Source organism: Mesitornis unicolor, unplaced genomic scaffold (assembly GCF_000695765.1).
Source record: "Mesitornis unicolor isolate BGI_N332 unplaced genomic scaffold, ASM69576v1 scaffold20616, whole genome shotgun sequence".
NCBI lineage: Eukaryota > Metazoa > Chordata > Aves > Mesitornithiformes > Mesitornithidae > Mesitornis > Mesitornis unicolor.
Genome location: NW_010193203.1, coordinates 1 through 3,319, shown reverse-complemented (window position 1 = coordinate 3,319; position 3,319 = coordinate 1). Strand labels below are relative to the sequence as shown.

The 3,319-nt window shown below is 48.9% G+C and overlaps 1 protein-coding gene across 1 annotated transcript; it reads right to left on the bottom strand.

Annotated features, from left to right (window-relative positions):
* Positions 1-842: 842 nt before the first annotated feature.
* On the bottom strand, positions 843-2,524 carry LOC104534316 (guanine nucleotide-binding protein G(t) subunit alpha-2; the record flags this gene model as incomplete). The annotated part of the gene is made up of 2 exons (XM_010187382.1): positions 843-1,033; positions 2,371-2,524. Coding segments are annotated over 2 exons (345 nt in total), but the record flags the coding sequence as incomplete, so codon positions are not given.
* Between the last annotated feature and the right edge of the window lie 795 nt (positions 2,525-3,319).

Below are 3,319 nucleotides of genomic sequence, written 5' to 3'. Positions count from 1 at the left end.
TATAATTTTAGATATTTATCTATAATATATATTTAAAATACACATATTTATATCTTTTTGGGCTGTAACCTGTTGGTTTTGCAAAGCAATCTGACCAAATTAGTTACAAATCATAACCACCCTCCATGTGATGCTGCAGGGGGAGGGACCCAAACCTCCCCATTGCCCTTCCCCGGGGGTGGGGAACCCCAAATTCCCCTGCTCCTCGCTCCCATTTCATCCCCCCATCCTCTACATCTGGGAATTCCCAGTTCAATGGCAAACCCGGTGTCACCCGCGATGTCACCAACGATGTCACCCACGTCCCATCACCACCAGAGCAGGACGGGGCGGTCTCTACCACATCCTCACCCCCCAACCCCTTTATTATTACTATTTTGGGGGCCAAATCCCCATTTCTGGGGTGTCTTTCATCATTTCTGGGGTGTCTCTCACTGTTTCTGGGATGTCTTTCACCATTTCTGGGGTGTCTCTCATCATTTCTGGGGTGTCTCTCACCGTTTCTGGGGTGTCTCTCATCATTTCTGGGGTGTCTCTCACCGTTTCTGGGGTGTCTCTCATCATTTCTGGGGTGTCTCTCACCGTTTCTGGGGTGTCTCTCATCATTTCTGGGGTGTCTCTCACCGTTTCTGGGGTGTCTCTCATCATTTCTGGGGTGTCTCTCATCATTTCTGGGGTGTCTCTCATCATTTCTGGGGTGTCTCTCATCATTTCTGGGGTGTCTCTCATCATTTCTGGGGTGTCTCTCATCATTTCTGGGGTGTCTCTCATCATTTCTTCTGGGGTGTCTCTCATTTCTGGGGTGTCTCTCACCGTTTCTGGGGTGCCTCCCGCCCCGGCGCTCAGAAGAGGCCGCAGTCCTTGAGGTTCTCCTTGATGATGACGTCCGTGACGGCGTCGAAGACGAACTTGACGTTCTGGGTGTCTGTGGCACAGGTCATGTGGCTGTAGATCTCCTTGACGTCCTTCCGCATGTTCAGGTCCAGGAACTGCGTCTTGATGTAATTCCCCGCGTCCTCGAACGTGTTGGGGCCTGCGGGGCAGCAAACGGGGCCGGCTGCCAGCTACACCCATCGAAAGTACCCGATTGCATCCCCTTGTGCCCCTTTTTATCCCCGTTTATCCCAATTTTATCCCATTTTTATCCCGTTTAATCCCAATTTTATCCTGATTTTATCCCCTTTTATCCCATTTCACCCCTTTTCATGCCATTTCGCTCCATTTCACCCATTTGTATCCCCTTTTATCCCGTTTTTGTCCCCTTTTATCCCGTTTTTGTCCCCTTTTGTCCTATTTTTGTCCCCTTTTATCCCATTTTGTCCCCTTTTAATCCCATTTTTATCCCATTTTTCCCCTTTTTATCCCATTTTTATCCCATTTCTATCCCATTTCTTCCCATTTTTAATCACCTTTTATCTCCTTTTATCCCCATTTCACTCCATTTCACCCAATTTTTACCCCATATCACCCCATTTCCCCCATTTTATCCCCTTTCTATCCCCATTTTATCCCATTTCACCCATTTTTGTTCCCATTTTTATCCCATTTTTATCCCATTTCACCCCATTCACTCGTTTTTAACTAATGTCTATCCCATTTCACCCCTTTTATCCCATTTTTATCCCATTTTTATCCCATTTCACCCCATTCACTCGTTTTTAACTAATGTCTATCCCATTTCACCCCTTTTATCCCATTTTTATCCCATTTTTATCCCATTTGTATCCCCATTTTACCCCCATTTCACCCCTTTTTATCCCATTTTACCCCATTCTAACCCTTTTAATCCCCTTTTAATCTCCTTTTTATCCCATTTCACCCATATTTATCCCATTTTTATCCCATATTTATCCCATATTTATCCTATTTAATCCCAATTTTATCCTATTTCACCCCTTTTATCCCATTTTTATCCCATTTTTATCCCATTTCCCCCATTTTTATCCCCTTTTTATCCCCATATCACCCATTTCCCCCGTTTTACCCCTTTTTATCCCATTCTACCTCATTCCATAAAACAGAAAATAAAAAAATCCCCTTTTAATCTCCTTTTTATCCCATTTTACCCTGTTTCACCCATTTTTATCCCCATTTTAATCCCCATTTTAAATCCCCATTTTAATCCCCATTTTAAATCCCCATTTTAAATCCCCATTTTTATCCCATTTCACCTATTTTTAATCCCATTTTAATCCCATTTTCACCCCATTTTCACCCCATTTCAAGCCTCCCAACCACTTCCCAAGGCCACATCCATCTCCGCTCCCACCTCCAGGGCCTTGACCGGATCCCAGCAGCACCCAAACGATCCCCACCCCTGGGACACCCCAATTTTGGGGGCTCTGGGGGCAGGGGGAAGGACCCCCTCACCGTCGTATTCTGGGAAGCAGATGCTGAGGTGGACTTTCTTGATCTTCTCCTCGAAAAGGTCCTTCTTGTTGAGGAAGAGGATGATGGAGGTGGCGGCGAAGAACTTGTGGTTGCATATACTGTTGAAGAGGTGCAGGGACTCGTGCATGCGGTTCTGCGAGCAAGCGGGCTCGTTAGCACCAATTTAACCCATTAATTAACTCAAATCAATTACATTTCGACGACTCAATGGCCTTTGGGGCCATCCAATTTTGGGATGTCCAGAAATGAAGGGTTATGGGGGGGGGGAAATCACCCGGGGGTCCCTCATGGCCATGGGGGACGGTGCTGGGTGGGGGTGCGGAGCTGCCGCCCCCCTCATCCGGGGATGCCCCCAGGGTCAGAAAGGAGCAGGGAAAAGGGAAAATGTCCAATTTTAAAGCATTTTGTGGGTTTTAGGTCGTTGCAGGGGCACCCCTGGAGGACGAGGCAGGTCCTTGGGGGGTGGCAGGGGTGGTTGCCCCCATCCAGCTCTTCCTATTGCTGTCCAGGGGCACCCATGGGTCCGACCACCAGCGAGGGTGCTCTGCCCCGGCCTTCCTGCTCCTCATCGTCCTTATTTCTTTCCAAAAATGCCCCATTTTGGGGACGTCACCCAGGGGGGGTTTGCTTATTGAGCTTGGACCATCCTGGCCCCTGTGGCCACTTCTTTTGGGGGTGGGAGCCACCCTCATCCCTGCGTTTCTGCCCCCTCTCCCCCCAGGGCCCAGCTCACCCAGGGGGGGTTTGCTTATTGAGCTTGGACCATCCTGGCCCCTGTGGCCACTTCTTTTGGGGGTGGGAGCCACCCTCATCCCTGCGTTTCTGCCCCCTCTCCCCCCAGGGCCCAGCGAGGCCGGGGGTGCCTCTGGGCCATGTTTTCCTTCATTGGGTGTCTTGAGGGGTTTTTGGGGTAATGGGTGTTGGGAGC